At 36.7% G+C, this 17,648-nt stretch overlaps 1 protein-coding gene across 9 annotated transcripts in view; it reads right to left on the bottom strand.

Annotated features, from left to right (window-relative positions):
* TMEM117 (transmembrane protein 117) overlaps positions 1-17,648 on the bottom strand; it is a 484,559-nt gene that overhangs the window by 79,939 nt on the left and 386,972 nt on the right. For 8 of the 9 annotated variants that reach the window (XM_034644989.1, XM_034644994.1, XM_034644993.1 and 5 more), the window contains one exon: positions 5,046-5,205. In XM_034644989.1, coding sequence (XP_034500880.1) covers positions 5,046-5,205 — 160 coding nt within the window. Of the gene's footprint in view, positions 1-1,620; positions 2,002-5,045; positions 5,206-17,648 lie in introns of those variants that run through there. The other variant, XM_034644995.1, reaches the window with a different exon arrangement.

The following is a 17,648-nucleotide window of genomic DNA, read 5'->3' as shown; positions in this document are numbered from 1 at the left end:
CAATTCTACTTTTTGTTTTGTTTCCCTTTGTTTCTTAGATTGCACATATAAAAGGAAATCATATGGTATTTGTCTTTCTCTGTCTGACTTATTTCACTTAGCATAGTGAAATAAGGTCTCTAGGTCTATTCATGATGTTGCAAATGGCAAGATCTCATCCATTTCCATGGCTAAGTAATATTCTGTATATATACCACACCTCCTTTATCCATTCATCTATGGATAGACACTTGAGGTGTTTCCATATCTTGGATATTGTAAATAATGCTGCAATAAACACAGAGGTATATATATCTTTTCAAATTAGTGTTTTCATTTTCCTTGGGTAAATACCTGAAGTGGAATTATTGGATCAGATGGTATTTCTATTTTTAATTTCAATAATCATCAGGGAAATGCAAATCAAAACCACAATAAGATATCACCTTCCACCTGTCAGAATGGTGTAAGACTAGAAATAACAAATGTTGGCAGGGATTTGGAGAAAAAGGAACCCTCATGCATTGTTGGTGGGAATGCAAACTGGTACATCCATTCTGGAAAGCAGTATGGAGGTTCCTCAAAAAATCAAAAATAGAATTCATAAATGTTTTCTGAACTTAATGGATCAAAACTGAATTCTTACTGTGATTATTATGTTACTACTCTCAGCTGGAGAAAATTGTCTTCTTTATTGTTGTGCCTTTTTAAATTCTAGCTGCCTGCCCTTCTACTCTCATCTCTTCTTTGAAGTTTTGTCCTACTATTCTGTCTACACTGATCTATCTCTCTCTCTTCCTCTTTCTATTTTGAGCAGGTGGACTCCTAGAAGACTTCTTTTTTCTTTGATTACTCTACAATACTTTAACTCTTACATAATTAGATATATCTTTTTAGATATACTCTTACATAATTTAGATATATCTTTTTTTCAATCTAATAAGAGATGAATGGATGGGACATAACTGCAAATTAAGTACTCATGCAATGAACTAAAGGAATATAAAAATCAAATGGCAAAATTATAAATATTAAACAGAATTTGAGAGAAGATTTCCTCAAAGAGAAGAGTTTTTACAATGTACTTCTCATGTTCTGTAGAAATGTGTGATTTTTATGAATCACATGTTCTATTTTACTAGCATGTGTTTATGCTTTAGTTCTAGTGACTTCACTAAAACTACAGAAAAATGTGATACACAAATGATTTTTATGATAAATGTAGAAAAATCCTATTTAATATTCATAAAAATAATTATACTTTCTCTAAGTTTTCAGAATTGACCTACTAATTTTGTTAAGATAAAATCTTTACAGAAGTAGTGCCATTTTCTAAAGGTTTCTTTTCTTTTTTTTAACCAAACATTAAAATCTCTTTTGATAGTGTAAGTTGAATTTTTCTAGTATTAGAAAAGTCTAGGGTCAATTGCTTTTAAATCACTTAAATAAGTCCAATGAGAGAAAATCTTTTAATAAAACTATTCCGTCCATTTCCATTAATTTTGCTACTTTTCCATTTTTCTTTTGTCTGAAATATGTGAATCTGGAATGAACTAGATCACAGTTCAGTTGGTTTTGGACTTGTTAGGACATTTGTATTACATATTTTTAAATGTCTTGAATATATATGCCTTCCAAGGCTCTGTTTCCTAAAATTCACTCTCTTCCTTAAACTCACATGCACTGGTTCCCAGAATTTCAACACGATACCCCCAAAGTGGGGCAGAGTTTGCATAAGACTCAGTGCTCATATGTCACTTCTTTATTGTCATCAAGCAGTTATTACTCTGGGCATAGTGCTGCCCATGTAAGATTCTGTGTTAGCGAGACTCCAGGGATATATAGTTATAAGCTATGGTTTCAGCTCCATGGAGCAGGAAAGAAGCAAAATGGTGATTTGTAGTCCAGGTAAAAAGTGCGGCAGGAATTCCACGGAGGAAGTGATTACATGGTTTTCATGTGGGGGAATTGGAATGGTGCTCAATGGTAGGGTCTAGACGAGCAGAGCAGGAGGAGACACATCTGGGGAGAAAAAGACATCCTGGAATAAGTGTGCTGTGGTCAAGGGCCACACAACAAGCCCTTTGGTCTGGGGTGGAGCTAGAGCAAAGGAGGCAGGTGAGAAAAACACAGCCAGGGCCGGATTGTGGAGGCACTAAGCACGTGCCCTTGGAGTCTGGACTTTATTCTTGGACAATGAGGAGTCACTTTGGCTAAGAAGAGGCACGTACAACATGGCATTGCAGGTCGGAAGTTTATGAGGCTGAGCTGCAAAGAGTGTATGGGACAAGGGGACATCTGGAAGCAGAAGGCTGCAAAGGAGATTATTTTACAATAGAATAGAGTCAGAATGGAATAGAAGTAGAGAAATGAGAAGGAAGGAATAGACTATAAGAGACATAGCAGAGGAGCAATCAACTGGCCTGCCTGGCTAACTCAGTACTGGGGGAGAGAGAAAAAGAGTCAAGGGCCCTACATCCTGGGCCTCATTTTGGACTCTTCCTCCTATTAGACATCAATTAATTTGGCTTTTGAGGCCCAACATCTCCCTGCTTTTCTGTGGATTTACCCCCAGTCATTCCACTGATGGGTGTGATCCAGTCCTTGCAATCCCTTCCCCAGGAATCTGGAATTAGGCCTGACAACTAGAAAGTGGTCTCCCTCTGAGGTGTTGGCTGTGGCCATTTTCTCCCATGTGAACTGGGAAGCTCAAAATGCTGCTTTACAGTAAGAGAAGAAAAGGACACAGAAGTTTAAAAAATTTTTAAAAAATTTTAAAAAAAAGATGAGAGATGGAGAATAAAAGCTAGGTCTGGGTTCCCTGGTACACTTTAGTCTTTGTTTTCATGTGCCCCTAAAATGTAACTGCATCCCTCCTCTTTAATTCTTTTTTTTTTAAAGATTTCATTTATTTATTTGACAGAGATAGAGACAGCCAGCGAGAGAGGGAACACAAGCAGGGGGAGTGGGAGAGGAAGAAGCAGGCTCATAGCAGAGGAGCCTGATGTGGGGCTCGATCCCATAACGCCAGGATCACGCCCTGAGCTGAAGGCAGACGCTTAACCGCTGTGCCACCCAGGCGCCCCCCTCCTCTTTAATTCTGTAAGGCATCCTGATATTGAACCCATACATCCTCCCTTTGATTTAGCTAGCTTGGCAGGGTTATTGTTACTTGCAACCAAAATGGTCCAAACTCATACATTCCTCAGCACGAACTCTCCGTTTTCAGTCACTTGGTGCTCTGGCTACTCTCTGAACACTTCAGCACTTTACTAACTCCACATGTTCATGCCATTTCCTTCATCTAGAAGCCTTCCCCATCCCAGTCCTGCTGACTCTACCTATCTAAATCCTAACTATCCTTCCTTTCTTCTAGCCCTCTTTATTAGGTACTTTTTGAGCGAGGCCATAATACCTGTAAATTGTAATGTTACATTTTCCCCCTTCAAGTCCCTGATTTTAGTGAACTTATTGGAACAATAATTAAAATAATGTAAAAGAGGGTAGAAGGTGATGGATAGTAGTACAAAATCAGGAAATTCATGCTCTCACATATACAAATTTTAAAAAATCTAAAAGACAACGATCTACCTTTGACTCTACAATGGGTTCAAAAAGGTACAGTAGGCCATTCGGCCAAAGCAGATACTTTACTAAGGAAGTATATCCTTCAGGAGTATTAGATGAAAGAAGATAAAAACAGCCTCTAAAGAAGTAATGCATCATGCATTATTGCATTAGTGTTACAAATCTGATTTTATGAACATCCAGAGGAGGTCCCATAGCAAGTAAGAGACAGATATGGAACCCACCATGCTTTCTTAGTTTCTCCACTAGGCTAAACTAGCCCACAGAATATAAAAAAGAAATACATCAATTTTTAGATGAGACATTCAATTTTATATATATATATATATATATATATATATATATGATATATATTAAAGAAATAATATATATAAAAATATATATATTTAAAAGATATATATAAAAGAAATATATATAAAAGATAAAATATGTTATCAACATATTTTAAATTGTTATCCATTGAGATAACAATACACTCTAGGAATCACCTTGAACCTAATGCAGGCTACATTATATAGCAAAAAAACCCCAAACCAAACCAAACAAAAACCAAACTGTTATTCTCTTTTACGATACCACAGAAGCACTTATAAAGGCCTTTCTTTGCCTCTAGAAATGAGCAAACCAATCTGCTATCTTGTGAAATCTCACATAAATTTAGAACACAATGGTGCTTACCTTCCCTTCAGCAACTATGGCCTTTGTTCTGGTAACTTAAAATGCCTCAGAGGGGAAAACCCCAAATTGCCTTCTAAAACCAATAAGAAAATCTCTAGCAAATGAATGGACATTTAATGAGCAAGATAAAGTGCCAAGAAATAGTTAATGTTTCTTTCAGCCTCAAACAAAGGAACATTCCTCCATTTTGCGGTCCTCAGACCCCAGAGCATTTACCGCAGATTACACAAGTAACACTGGTTAGTGGAGCGCCATTGTACAAACCGTCTGGTGCTGAGCAGGGCAGAAATACTGTTTACATGAAAATGGAATGATCTCTAGTGAGTCCTGAAAGAAAGTGATAATTTCCATAACCAGAAAAAGCATTTTTACATCATTCCATTTCAACTGCTATAAAACCCTGAGTTGCTTTGGCAAGTGCTTGTCCCTGCTTTGCTGGCTTTCTATCATCCTCATCTCTGCAGCTTTTCATTTACTAAATGACAGGGTTTTTGTTGTTGTTTTTCCTTGTTTTGAAGCCTTGGCCAAAAACACGACCATGCTGGGTGTACGGTTTCTCAGGCCCACCTTGCAATGTTCATACAATGAATTTTTGGTGCTCCTTTCATAAAAGCCTAGTTGGCATATCCTCCCAGTAAAACTGCTGAAACTATGATCAGAGAAGACCCCATCAATAGCAACTATAAACTATGCACTTTTCTAGCTTTATGGAGCTTTTCACTGTACCCACAGTGTTTGTTATACTGGTAACAAAGCAGAGAGCAGCTTTAGTGAGAGGAGGGAAATACAAAAACACTTACCTGCATTACAATAAGGAGGTCAAAGACCAAGATAAAAGAAGCCAGGAATGCTCTGGAAACTTCATCACTGGGCAAAAACCCCCGATTCAGCTTGTCCCAGCTGATCCAGTCAGTTGTAATGACAAGTACAACCACAGAAGTCAGAGTAAAGAGAACCGTCCTGCAAGGAACAAGATGTTCATTAAAGAACATTAGACATAGTAATATAGACAGTGAAGACTGCACGTTATCTGTGCTATATTCAATGCCTACCTTTGCCAAGTACCCTTTGCCAAGGCATATTCACTAAAATGAAGATGAACAAAGTAGTAAATTAAGTGCTTTCTTCCAAAAGCAATTAAAAAAGGTATGCTAGCATCCATCCCAAGACTTTCCCTTAAGAATATTAAGATAATGATTATAAAACAAATAATTAACAACAAAAATATTGCAAATGGCCTTGGCCAGTGCAATATGTGTCCCAAAGAGGACAGTGGTGTGTAGCTCTCATTACACGTGCATCATTTACTGAGGGTAGTAGACACGCATATGTAAGAGCATGAGGCAGATGGTGAGTGATGAACAAGTCTTTGGATTCTATTACTGTCCTATATAAGACAGAGATAGTTAGACCAACCCCATCATCATCCTCATAGCCTCAGGAGCTCCATGGAAGAACCACCTCTCCTCATAGGACTTGTGTCATAGCTGGCTTGTGGCCTAGTGACCTGTCTAGGTCATACCATGTTTGATTACCCATTCTTGTTATAAGATACCAGGGGCCTAACCTTATTTTTTATCTTTGTAACCCCCATAAAATCTTACATAATTATATCAGATGGAATTCAGTGAATGGTTGTGGAAGTTGTAACACTTAAGCTTTTTATAAAAATCAAGAGCCCTTAAATTAGTCTTTATTTATTTTTTTTTTAAGATTTCATTTATTTGACACAGAGAGAGAGAGCACAAGCAGGGGGAGCAGCAGGTAGAGGGAAAGGGAGAAGCAGGATCCCCGATGAGCAGAGAGCCCAACGTGGGGCTTGATCCCAGGACCCTGGAACCATGACCTGAGCCGACAAGAGCCGACCTGAGCTGACCTGAGCTGACCTGAGCCTAAGGCAGATGCTTAACCGACTGAGCCACCCAGGCACCCCTTAAATTAGTCTTTAATATTAACATTCAAAGTAAATCTGAAATGTGGGCAGCAAAAATTTAATCTGCCAGAGAATTTTCTATAATGTAGTTAAGCCTTTGTTTTCAGAGCTATATTGGTATCTGGATACAGTTTTGAATTATAAAAAGGAAAATAAAAAAGAGCAATTGTTTTGAAAATAATCTTAATTGAAAGAAAGAAAAGGAAGCAAAAGGGAAATAAGGAAAAAAAAGAGAAAAGAAAAATGGAAGAAAATATATGGAGGTGAAATAATACCTTAGAAGAACACATGCTCATTTTGGCAATTAACAAACAGTTTTTGTCCTCAGATATCTGATAATAAATGATGAAAAAAAGAATGATGTGGATCATCCTAGACCACCTCTTTTCAGTTGAACAAAGTACGAATTTCTAAACCTAAATACTGGGTTTGCTTTTCACAACTTCTTATTTGTAACAAGTTATACTTTGATAGAATGAATATAATGGACCCCCCCTTAGTTTTCCCACCCCCCATAAATAGTTAAGATATATTTAAATTTTTTTTGAAAAATAAAAATTTCTTTTTTTTAAAAAATGTTTTATTTATTTATTTATTTGACAGAGAGACAGAGACAGCCAGCGAGAGAGGGAACACAAGCTGGGGGAGTGAGAGCGGAAGAAGCAGGCTCCCAGCGGAGGAGCCTGATGTGGGGCTCGATCCCAGACCTTAACGACTGAGCCACCCAGGCGCCCCTGAAAAATAAAAATTTCTAATAAAATTAACTTATTTTATTAAAATTACAAAATATCAAAAGAATTTCACTCATGATCTCCAAATTACAGATTGTCTCTACTACCATTTAGAATACCTTTGATCATTTCCAGAAATTTAAATGGGTTAATTAAGCATGGGAGAAATACTAAATAACTATTATAATTCAACAGAAAGAAATAGCAAATATTACATGGTCAAACATAAGAATAATGGGATTTAAAATGAATTTCTCTCCAAGTTAAGTGAATTTGTTTGTGATTTTTATTTTTTTTTCTCTTAAAAAAGTAAAAGTTTATCTATTTCATGAAATAAGATATCCCTGGATAGCATATTGGCCCAATAGTTATCAGCAGAACAACGCTCCTTTTATCTTCCTTTTCCTCTATCCTTAATATGACTTTCACCCTTATCAGGATGGGATGGCTTCTCTATTACCAGAATTTCATCCAAGGGTCAGGCATTATGACAGGAATAAGTGCCCAAAAAGACATTCCAGTTGTATCTGCCTCTTTTTTTGTTTTTAATTCCAGTATAGTTATTATACAGGGTTATATTAGTTTCAGGCGTACATTATAGTGATTCAACAATTCTATACATTATGCAGTGCTTATCATGATAAGTGTCCCCTTAATCCCCTTCACCTACGTCACCCATCCCCCATCCATCTTCCCTCTGGTATCATCAGTTCTTTCTCTATAGTTTATTTATTTATTTTTAAAGATTTTATTTATTTATTTGACAGAGATAGAGACAGCCAGCTAGAGAGGGAACACAAGCAGGGGGAGTGGGAGAGGAAGAAGCAGGCTCATAGCGGAGGAGCCTGATGTGGGGCTCGATCCCAGAACACCGGGATCACGCCCTGAGCCAAAGGCTGCCGCTTAACGACTGACCCACCCAGGCGCCCCGATGTCTCTTTTGTATTTTTTTTTGTTTTGTTTCTAAAATTCCCCATGAGTGAAATCATACGGTATCTGTCTTTTTCTGACTTATTTCACTTAGCATTATACTCTCTATATCCATACATGTTGTTTCTAATGGCAAGATTTCACTTTTTCTTATGACTGAGTAATGTTCCATTGTGTGTGTGCGTGTGTGTGTGTATGTATATGTGTGTGCGTGTGTGTGTGTGTGTGTTTAATCACCTCTTTATCCATTCATCAATCAGTGGACACGGGTTACTTCTGCAATTTGGCTATTGTAAAGCTGCAACAAACATAGAGGTGTGCATGTCTTTTGGAATTAGTGTTTTTTTGTATTCTTAGGGTAAATAACCAACAATGTAATTACTGGATATGGCAATTCTATTTGTTAATTTTTTGAGGAAGGTCCAAACTGGTTTCCACGTTTGCTGTACCAGCTTTCACTCCCAAAACAGTGAACCAGGGTTCCTTTTTCTCCATATCCTCACCAACATTTGTTGTTTCTTGAATTTTTGATTTTAGCCATTCTGACAGGAATGAGGTGATATCTCACTGTGGTTTTGATTTGCACTTCCCTGATGGTAAGTGATGTTGAGCATCTCATGTGACTGTTGGCCATCTGTATGTCTTCTTTGGAGAAATGTCTACTCATTTCTTCTGCCCATTTTTAAATTAGATTATTTGGGGTTTTTTGGTGTTGAATTTTATCAGTTCTTTATATGGTCTGGATACTAACCCTTCATCAGATATGTCATTTGCAAATATCTTCTCCCATTAAAAGGGCTGTCTTTTAGTTTTGTTGATTGTTTCCTTTGCTGTGCAGAAGCTTTTTATTTTGATGTAGTCCTAATAATATATTTTTGCTTTTGTTTTCCTCACCTCAGGAGACATATCTAGAAAAATGTTGCTACAGTCAATGTCAAAAGTTACTGCCTGTGCTCTCTTCTAGAATTTTTATGGTTTCAGGTCTCACATTTAGGTCTTTAATCCATTTTGAGTTTATTTTTGTGTATGGTGTAAGATGGTGGTCCAGTTTCATTCTTTTGCATTTAGCTGTCCAGTTTTCCCAGCACCATTTGTTGAATAGACCATCTTTTTCCCGTTGCATATTCTTGCCTCCTTTGTCCAAGATTAATTGACTTAATCTTGGGTTTATTTCTGGGCTCTCTTTTGTGTTGCATTGATTTATGTGTCATTTTTGTGCCAGTACCATACTATTTGATTACTATAGTGTTGTAGTTTATCTTGATATCTGGGATTGTGGCACCTCCAGTTTTGTCCTTCTTCTACAAGACTGCTTTGGCTATTTGGGGTCTTTTGTGGTTCCATACAAATTTTAGGATTATTTGTTCTAGTTCTGTGAGAAATGCTGTTACTATTTTGATAAGGATTGCATTAAATCTGTAGATTGCGTTGGGTAGTGTGGCCATTTTAACAATATTTGTTTTTCCAATCCATGAGCATGGAATATCTTTCTACTTTTTTGATCTCTTCAATTTCTTTTTTCAGTGTTTAATAGTTTTCAGAGTATAGGTCTTTCACTTCCTTGGTTAAGTTTATTCCTAAGTATTCTATTTTATTGATGCAATTGTAAATGAGATTTTCTTAATTTCCTTTTTGCCTCTTCATTACTGTAAAAAATGCAACAGATTTCTGTATATTGATTCTGTATTCTGCCAGCTTACTGAATTCATTTATCAGTCCCGGTAGTGTTTTGGTGGAGTTATTAGGGTTTTCTAAATATAGTAACATATCATCTGCAAATAGTGAAAGTTTTACTTTCATTTGCATGATAAATCCTTTTCCTCCCCTCATTTTCAATCCACATGTGCCTTTGGGTCTGAAGTGTGTCTCCTGTAGGCAGTTTATGGATAGTTCTTGCTTTTTTATCCATTCCATTATGTATGCATTTTGTTTAGAACATTTAGGCCATTTGCATTCAAAGTAACTATTGATGGGTATGTACTTATTGCCATTTCATTACTTATTTTATGGGGGTTTTTGTACTTCTTCTCTGTTCCATTCTTCTCTTGTTCTCTTCTCTCACAGTTTGCTGGCTTTCTTTGGTGATATACTTAGATTCCTTTCTCTTCATTTTTTGCGTATCGATTACTATTGTTTGTTTATTTAATTTGTGGTTACCATTACCAGGTTTATATACAACATCTTATGCATATAGCAGCCTATGTTAAGTTTTGTGTGTTACATGAGCCCAACTGTTTTGGCTGAGCCACATCTGCCTTCAATCCATTCATCTGCAATGGCTCTCTTTGTCTATCATGGGCAGGGTTTGATCCCTGTGATGTTAGTGGGCCAGTCTGGGGCTGCCTTGGGCTTGAGTGGAGTCAGACCAGGCATTTTTCAGAGATGCAATAGCACTGAACTGCAGGGTGCTTTCCCTGTATTGTCCCTTGAGAAACTTTTGCTGGTGGTAGGGGCTTCAGTTAGACTGGTATGTGTGGTAATCTTCTCCTCTCCTTCCAGCAGGAGTCACTTTGGAGTGGTGCTGGCCTTTGGTGGGGTTATATGCATACTGCCAGGCTTGTGGCACCGGTTTGAATGGGCTCTGACCAAGGGCATATTGGAAGGGGCATAACATGTGGTGCCAGCAAAGTCCATGCTCATCCATTGAGTGAGGGGACCTGCAACCACCAGGGAAAACTCCTGCCAGGCCAGCTGGGTTGGAGGGGGCAGATCCACAGATGGGAGCATGGGTGGTATGCACTATTAGCAAGCTAGGCGGAGAGTGTTGCTTGGTGCTGGTTCCTGAAGGTGCCCTTGTATCTAGGCTGGGGGGCCATGGAGGGAAATGGTGCCCACCAGTTCTTTTGCTCTTAGAGGGGTCTCCCAAAGACCTCTGTCCCTCCAGTACATGCTCTGAGATTAGTAAATAAATCTCTTTCCTGTGTACCTCAAACTTTTCTCAAACTGTTGTTTCTATGCTGTATCTCAGCAGGACTGGTTTGTTGTGCTCTCACTTTACAGGTGGGGACTCTGCCCTCCTGGCTCTCCCAAAGCCTATCCTGCTGATTTTTTATGTTCCAGATTTTAAGCCCCACTGATTGTTAGGCTCTTCTGATTTTCAAGGCCAAATGTTATAGAAATTTGTCTTCCTCATTTGGGTCCCCGATGCCTGGAGTGCTTGGTGTGAGTGTCTTCTTCTCTCCCCTCTCCATGCCCCTTGTGTCCTTCCCTCTTAGGGATAGTCACGCAGGTCCCTTTGTCCCCAGACCACATCTCTACTCTTCCTACCCTCTTTGATGTGGCCTCTTCTCTACATTTAGCTGTGGAGTCTGTTCTGTCAGTCTTCAGGTCATATTCTGGGTTATTTACACTGATGTGGGTGTTACCTAGTTGTATCCATGGGATGAGGTGAGCTTAGGATCCTCCTACTCCACCATCTTTTCCAGAAGTCTACAGGTTAGCATTTTTAAGATCACCCCCGTACTTTTCCTGAGAGATACCTGGATCTCATTTTGTGAGGACAGTTGATTACACAGGAGTTCATACTCTAATGTTACTTCATTGGTCTAAATATGTAAACTGGCAATGTAAAATTAAATATTCAGAGACACATTTTTAGGTGTCAAAATCTGGAAGTTTGGAAAAAGTGTTTGTTGAGTTATCAGAAGCCTGATCTCTTTCAAGATTTGAAAAGGAGTTATTCTTATTCATGCTAATAATCTCATTGTGAATACAATCATTACAATTAATCATTAAAACTTTTTTGGTATTTGGAATTTATCATAATGCCTGTTGTGTGAAAGCTTCCTAAGTTCATCTCTTGGATATTTGCTTTATTTGATATAGTTTCAATTATCCAATATATAATACTCTAAGAGCTTTTCGTAGATGTTTTTCTGGCTTTATTAAGTACTTCTGCTTTGACAAAGAATATTGCTACAAATATCAAGAAAAAGTTATTGGTAATATTTTATTACTCCAAAGGGAAATTAAAGGAAGTATTCTGCCTGATATTTAATATTTATGACTATAAAAAGAATAAAAATGCCAATCATTAAATATGAGAGCATACAGTTCAGAGAAAGAGCCCTAAAAATAAAGTCTCAAGCGAATAGAAAAAAGAAAGGAAAAAGAGGGACCAAAATACAGTAATTGGTCGTTCCACCCAAAATTATATTTAGTCCTCTCTCTAGACAGAGCTACAGAAGGAAATGTATTGCATGTGGTTTGTTTTTCTCGGCCACTTCTTGTAAAATTGATAGACTTTACCATGCTATTATAATTCAGTCAGAACACCAGTTTAAAAGAGCCATGACTCAGTTAGATTACACAAAAACAGTCACTTTTATGTGAAACTGCTACAAAGGAAACAGCAATGGTAGCAAATTATTATTACAGTTATGTGCCACTTATAATGTGCCAGGCATTGGTATAAGCACTTTACACAAATTAACTTGTATAATCCTTACTTCAACCCTATTATCACCACCCCCAATTTACAAGTGCAGAAACTGAGTCACAGAAAGTTCACCTGCGTTACAGATTTTAAAAGTTACATAAAGTATAAGATATAAGTGATATAAAATGATTTGCATCCAGGCTGACTTATGACGATCTTTGTCATAACCTTTGTATGGATTGCCTCTCATAGGAAGCTCTTGAATATTATCCTCCTGTAACTGTGTAGCTAAGGATTTCATTTATTTTATTTTCCTTTTTCATTACAAGTATAATACTGGAAAATTATCATCCAGAAATACTTAACGTTTTAAAGTAAAACTGACAGAGACTGATAAGAACTGGCAGGGAACAGTTAAAAGGAATATTTTCATGGCAGTAAAAATGGAACCTCATAAATGCTGGCCATCAATGCAACATTCCTGGGTTTTTATTTAACCAATATGATTGAAAAGATGTTTACTCTGGATTCTTGGGGAGTTCCAGCTTCTCTTTTAAGTAGCATCCAATTAAACAATTATCTGGATTATTTCCTTTCATACTGCAGCCAACACCAGCAGGACACACTGGCTCATCAATTTCACTGTCTCTGGTTTTTGGCTACCAGTCAAGTGAAAAAAAAACTCATACATAATTATCAGCTTGAGTGGTTAGTCTCAATTTCATGTTTTCAGATTTCTAGTTTGTTTGCTTTTCCTCAATTGTTGTTGATTCTTCTTAGATTAATTAGATTCTTTATAAAAGAAAGGATGGGGGGGCACCTGGGTGATGCAGTTGCTTTAGCATCTGACTCTTGGTTTCAGATCAGATTGTCATCTCAAGGTCGTGTTATCAAACCTGGTGTCAGGCTCCATGCTCAGTGAGGAGTCTGCCAGAGACTCTGTCTCCCTTTCCCTCTGCCTCTCACACTCGCGCTCTCTCTTACTTTCTCTCTCTCTAAAATCAATCAATTGATCAATCTTAAAAAAAAAAAAAGAGTTAGAATGTAAGACCAAGAAGGGTTAACAGAGCTTTTCTAATCCAATGATTCCCAACCACTGGGTGGGCTCCTAGGAACCGCAGAATTAATTGGTAAGGAGGTGTAAATTTTGTGTGCGCACTAAGAGTCATTGGTAAAGTGCACAAATAAAATGCTTCTACAGAGGTTAAGGGACTTGCTCATGTCACACAGACTACCAGTGACAGAACTGCAATGAGAAACTACCGATTCTGAGAAGGACTCAGCCTATAGCAAAGCACTTTCTTTCTTCAGCTAAAAATGTACAGATATTCTAAAAAATTTAATGTCATCTTCATCTTATCTGGAAACATACTCATTTTACAACCTACTCAAATATGTATTATATTTGGTGATCAGAGACAGAGTAGAACATCTAAATAAATCCAGATAATCCCCAAAATGTGGTTTAATTCACAGTCCTAACCACTTCTTCACCAGAATGTCTGGATTTTTAAAAATACTGAACTTTCATTTTAAGTAACTAAATTAGTTAATATTGTTTTCCTTCTTCCATTCATAACCATTTTAAGATACACTTATTGCATAGTCACATATCCTGAAAGCAGGCATTAAGTGAAGACACAGAAGAACTTGCATTACGTTCTAAGGTCTAATACATTTAGAGTCACTATCACACAATTCTATCTTAATAAAACTAGGTATTAGGAATGTAGAGAATCACCTAAAATAAGTTGAGCCAAGCAAACCTGCTAAAATTTGACCATGTTTTATACTACTAAAAATAGCATTTCATGTGATTCAACATAATTATGGTTTTATGTGTTTTAATATATTTGTTATTATTCATGCCCTAAAATATCTATAATCTTTTATTCTAGTCATGAATATCACATTCCTTTCTGATCATGCTGCGCAATTATTGTAACATTTAAAAGGAAATAAAAATCACTTTAATTTCTTTTTAAAAAATGTTGAAACTCAACTAAAACAAGTCAGATAATAATTTCTCATAGCAAAATAAAAATCTGAGAATCCTATTAAAAATTAAAGGTTTAAGGTTACCACTACAAATAAAAGAATGCTTGGCTCAAGATAGCAAATGTAATTTTACAATTAAGTTATGATATTTCAAAGTGTTAAACATATGAAATGAAATGTGGTATGGCAATGGAATTTAAAATGAGTTAATATTATAATTTCTAACCATGTTGTTTAGAGAGAAAAAATACAACAAGCAGGCATTAGCAGAAGAATGCTTTCCTTCACTTTTCACTGCAAAACTGTGAGCCAATTCAAACATCCAGTTCCCCTCTGAACACGGAGTACCAGCACAAAAAAGTCACAGATGGCCATGAGAGAATGCCAACACCTTTCATTTTGCTTAATTATCTATGTTGCCATTGCAATTCTTTTTTTTTTTTTTTACAGATTTATTTATTTATTTTAGACAGAGAGAGAGAGAGCATGAGCTGGAGGGACAGAGGGAGAGGGAAGAAGAATCTCAAGCAGACTCCATTCTGAGCATGGAGCCCAATGTGGGGCTCTGTATCACCATCCTGAGATCACATGACCTGAGCCGAAACCAAGAGTCGGATGCTTAAATGACTGTGTACCCAGGCACCTCGCCATTGCAATTCTATGAGACAGACAATCACCACTTGGATCCTAAGGCAGTTCCCACCCTGAAATGTGTAAGTTTACTCAGCACTGTAGCCTAGCAATGAAGTGAAGTTTTCTCTTCAGGAAGTTGGTAAGAAAACGGTTTGGTGTCCTTCTGTTCTCCTACTCTTGAGATCAGGAAGCACCACAAGAATACAAAGGTAGTGTTTGCTAAGTGACCTAGTGAAAGAGCACAGATTCTCCATATGGCTTTTATTAAGTAAATGTCACTGCCAGTTCTTGGCCAAACTGAACACATTTGTTAAGATAGAATCCCTGAGAAAGGAGATGCAGTTATTAACTCAACTTATTTGTGGCTTCATTGGGATCTAGAGTCTGCAAAGGAAATTATTAGACTCTAATGTTGTCCATTGGACCATACATTTATGTGTTATTTATCTTTCTTTCTCTCTATTACTCCATGAAGGGAAGTGTCTTGATTCTGAGAACAACAGGAGATCAAAAAGCACCAATAAATTGAAATGAGCAATAACCTAGTAACGCTCATTCCTGAAAGGCCATGAAAGAAGTTTCTGAAAACGATGCATCTGGGTTTGAGAATTTGGCCATGCAAATTGTAATTTGTGTGAGCTGTGTCCTGACATCCTAATAACATGAACAATGCCCCTTGGAGTTCTGCAATGTCTAACCACTGCAGCTTATGCCCGGATCCTGGGCATCAGTGATCTGGATGTAAGAGGTGGCAAGTGAAATGACCATATTTTTTTAGTGGCTTGAATTTTTCTACTTATGTCTGAGTGATGTTAGTTCACCCACAGGTACTCGAAAGTAGCTCATTGATATAAAGCACAGTTAGTCTTGGTGAGGAGAAAGCATTTGTGTCTCATACTTTTAGGTGTGGAGTAGAACATATATTTTAGGAAGAATAATATTGAGCATACTGCAAAGTTGGGCTGCATTGTTTATTATTGATTACCAATGACTGGCACATTACTGGCACTTAAAAAACAATTGAATGAGTAAGTGAATTTATTTAACCTGGAGAAGATAATGCTTGTTCTTCACCCTTCACCAAGCTCAGATGTTAATGCAATTGATAGAATTTCCTCCCGTGTTTATGGAGCTTCTAAAGAAAGAAGCCAATGCAATACCAAAAACAAAACAAAATGAAACAAAAAAACCAAAGAGCAAACAAAAATTAGGTCGGATAAACCAAATGGGCATGTTAATTTTGTGTGTCTCTTAGCAAACTCACCAGCACAATTTTTTCTTCCTAGTGAATTATCTTATACATATGAAATCATTCACCAATTTAATAGAGGACAACATATGAGACATACTTTAGTATTTGTTGACCTGGGTATAAATATTACCACAAGTTCAGTAATGAAAGTTATAATAAAGATAAGACTATAGATACAGACACATCAACTACAGGTAATGCCAGCAAGAACTATACTCACTATGGTTTAATGAAAATAAAATGATAGCTATGCTACTCCAAGCATATTTTGACTTTTACAAATGCAAAACAGAAATTCTAAACTACACATACTAAGTTGTATCTTTTCCTGTTGTTAAATTTCTTTAAAAAAATAAGAAAGACTAGGGTCTTGTCAAGTAGGGATGAATAGGATGAAAGTATGCTTTATTTGGTTTTAAAAATAGGATGCATTTACATACTAGGTTAAAAATAAACGTTTGAGTAAAATTTTGTGACTTTGTTGAAGCTAAGATGTTTACATAAATCAAAACCAAGGCCAAGAATGTATTTTGAGTATCATCTCAAACATCTCTTTAAAAGGATATATCATCAGGAGACTGTCCATTGGGAGGAATCCTTTCAGAATTCTCCACAAGTATGCATGGAAGAAAGAATCTTTCCAGTTACCTTGGGCACACGATATAATGGCTAGGAAAGTAGATATTATGAATACAAAATACTCTCCTTTTATGAAAGAAGACGAAAATAGACAATAGGAACAGAAAAATTCCCTAAAGTTGTACAAAAATATTTAAAAGGAAGTAATGTTATGTCACAATTGAAAATCAAAATATTAGTATTAGGATTCATAAGAGACATACTTCAGTCTTGAATTCTAAGGGAAGGGATTTTAAAAATTATCTAAAGCTTTATTACTGCAGATATTTAGTTTCTCTTGGGAACTTGTGAAGAATCTTTGATTTATTTAAGAATAATTCAGGACAAACTGGAAAAAAAAAACACTGTCTCTCTCAAAAATAGGGGAAGAGCATGCTTCCACTAGTGATCAAAGGATTGACTCAAAAGTTTAATTTAATTAATAATTAATTGCTGGCATTACAAAGCAGATCATCAACCTTGTCCGGTCAACCCAATCAAGAATTTTGAAGCTATATGAAAAGTGTAGTTTCATCAATAATTTAGAAAGTCCCTTGATAGAAAATGCTACTTCTGGTAATGTATAAGATTCAGAAAGGTTATTGTTTTTTTGAATAAGAAAGTTATATTGTAACGCATGCAGGGGCACAGAGAATTCAAGAAACATCTGTTGAGCATTTATTGCACTGAAGGCAAAGAGCTAAGTTGGGGGCACAGGAACGATCTGCCCTTAAGGAATTTGTTGCAAGTTGAAGGATGCTAATATATATGACACAATTACATCCAAAGTTAAGTAAGAACCAAGATTCTATGGAAGTTTTCAGGAATATAGAATCATTTATTCAGGTGTGCCAGAGCAGCTGGGAGGTTTAATGGAATTAGACCTAAAAGATGAATAGGTTTCTATGGAAAGAATATTATAGGCAAAAG

The sequence above is a fragment of the Ailuropoda melanoleuca genome, chromosome 16 (genome assembly GCF_002007445.2).
Source record: "Ailuropoda melanoleuca isolate Jingjing chromosome 16, ASM200744v2, whole genome shotgun sequence".
NCBI lineage: Eukaryota > Metazoa > Chordata > Mammalia > Carnivora > Ursidae > Ailuropoda > Ailuropoda melanoleuca.
The sequence above is the reverse complement of the archived record's forward strand: the minus strand, read 5'-3'. Positions and strand labels throughout refer to the sequence as shown.